At 38.8% G+C, this 1,241-nt stretch overlaps 1 protein-coding gene across 1 annotated transcript in view; it reads right to left on the bottom strand.

Moving 5' to 3' along the window:
- slc9a3.1 (solute carrier family 9 member A3, tandem duplicate 1) overlaps positions 1-1,241 on the bottom strand; it is a 38,985-nt gene that overhangs the window by 13,848 nt on the left and 23,896 nt on the right. Inside the window, 1 exon segment of the mRNA XM_020934336.2 lies at positions 589-891. Coding sequence (XP_020789995.2) covers positions 589-891 — 303 coding nt within the window.

Raw genomic sequence — 1,241 nt, 5'->3', positions numbered from 1 at the left:
CTAAGAAACACAACCAATATACAGTTTACAAACTTAAAATCGTTAACTTCTTCCTTGTCATGTTAATATATCGATTACTATGATGTTATTGTCTCTTAAAGGGCCCATATTACACTATTTTCTGAGCTATGTTATAATGTTTCTTCATCAAAAACACACCTGGAGTTGTGTTTTGTTTCATTCACACATGTTTAACACACAAACCCTGCATATTTAGGCTGAGTCTGTTCCTCTATGTGATGTTGTGTGGTAATACAGGAGGTGCTCTGCTGTGTTTTTAAGCTCCACACACTGATCATTTCATCCCTGGAATTGCCAATGTTTACTGAACAAAAGGTAAAAAATAGTTGTTAACTTTAAAAGAGCATTTTGAGCTTTGGAAATTTAGATAGACTAATAATAAACACAACTCCAGGTATGTTTTTGAGGAGATAACAACATTATAACATGGCTTAAAGCTCACAAGAGTCGATTTTGCAACTCTTGTAAACAGTGAATATGACCTTTAAAGCTCATTAGTCAGTCTATGGTAGTGATTAGATCCTTGTATCTCTACCCTTCAGTCTATAAACATAAAGAGTCTCTCACCCATGGCCCCTCCCATGTGGCATCCCCAGAGCGACACACCCACAGTGGCAGCGTTCCAGCATGTTCCAATGATGGCGTGGATCAGGATGCCTCCCAGGTTACTGAAGAACAGCTTATTGGGCATGAAGTACCCCGCGTCCAGGATGATTTGGGGCAGAAGGTAGAAGAAGAAGACCGTGGGGGTGAGACTGAAGGTTTGAACTTTGTCTGCGCCCCAGATGATGCCGCCCAAAATGAACCCAGAACAGATGAGCAGGGCACTCTCCGGGATGTAGGCGGTGACATGGTGGTTAGCCTCAATCACTGTAAAAAAAAAAAAAAAGACAGAAATCACTGTTTCCCATGTGTAGAAGAGACTATGGTGGCCCCCCTCGAAAAACAACATGGACTAGATATTGGTATAACAAAATCTCACTTTGTTGCTTCTTGTATTGTCATTCATCTAACTATACTGTTCAAATGGACAGTAAGAAAACGAAAAAATAACAATTTTCTTCAATATTTGTCTCCAAAACCAAAATGAAAATACAGATAACTATTTGTTTTTCAGTTTTCAATTTTGTGTTTAAATGAATAATGGAAAAAACAGAAAATGGAAAACAGACATTTTCTGTTTCCATGACTTAAACTGCGATGCCGGACTTTTGCACCAC

The sequence above is a fragment of the Boleophthalmus pectinirostris genome, unplaced genomic scaffold (assembly GCF_026225935.1).
Source record: "Boleophthalmus pectinirostris isolate CB_2022bp ecotype Guang Dong unplaced genomic scaffold, ASM2622593v1 HiC_scaffold_21, whole genome shotgun sequence".
Lineage (NCBI taxonomy): Eukaryota > Metazoa > Chordata > Actinopteri > Gobiiformes > Gobiidae > Boleophthalmus > Boleophthalmus pectinirostris.
The sequence above is the reverse complement of the archived record's forward strand: the minus strand, read 5'-3'. Positions and strand labels throughout refer to the sequence as shown.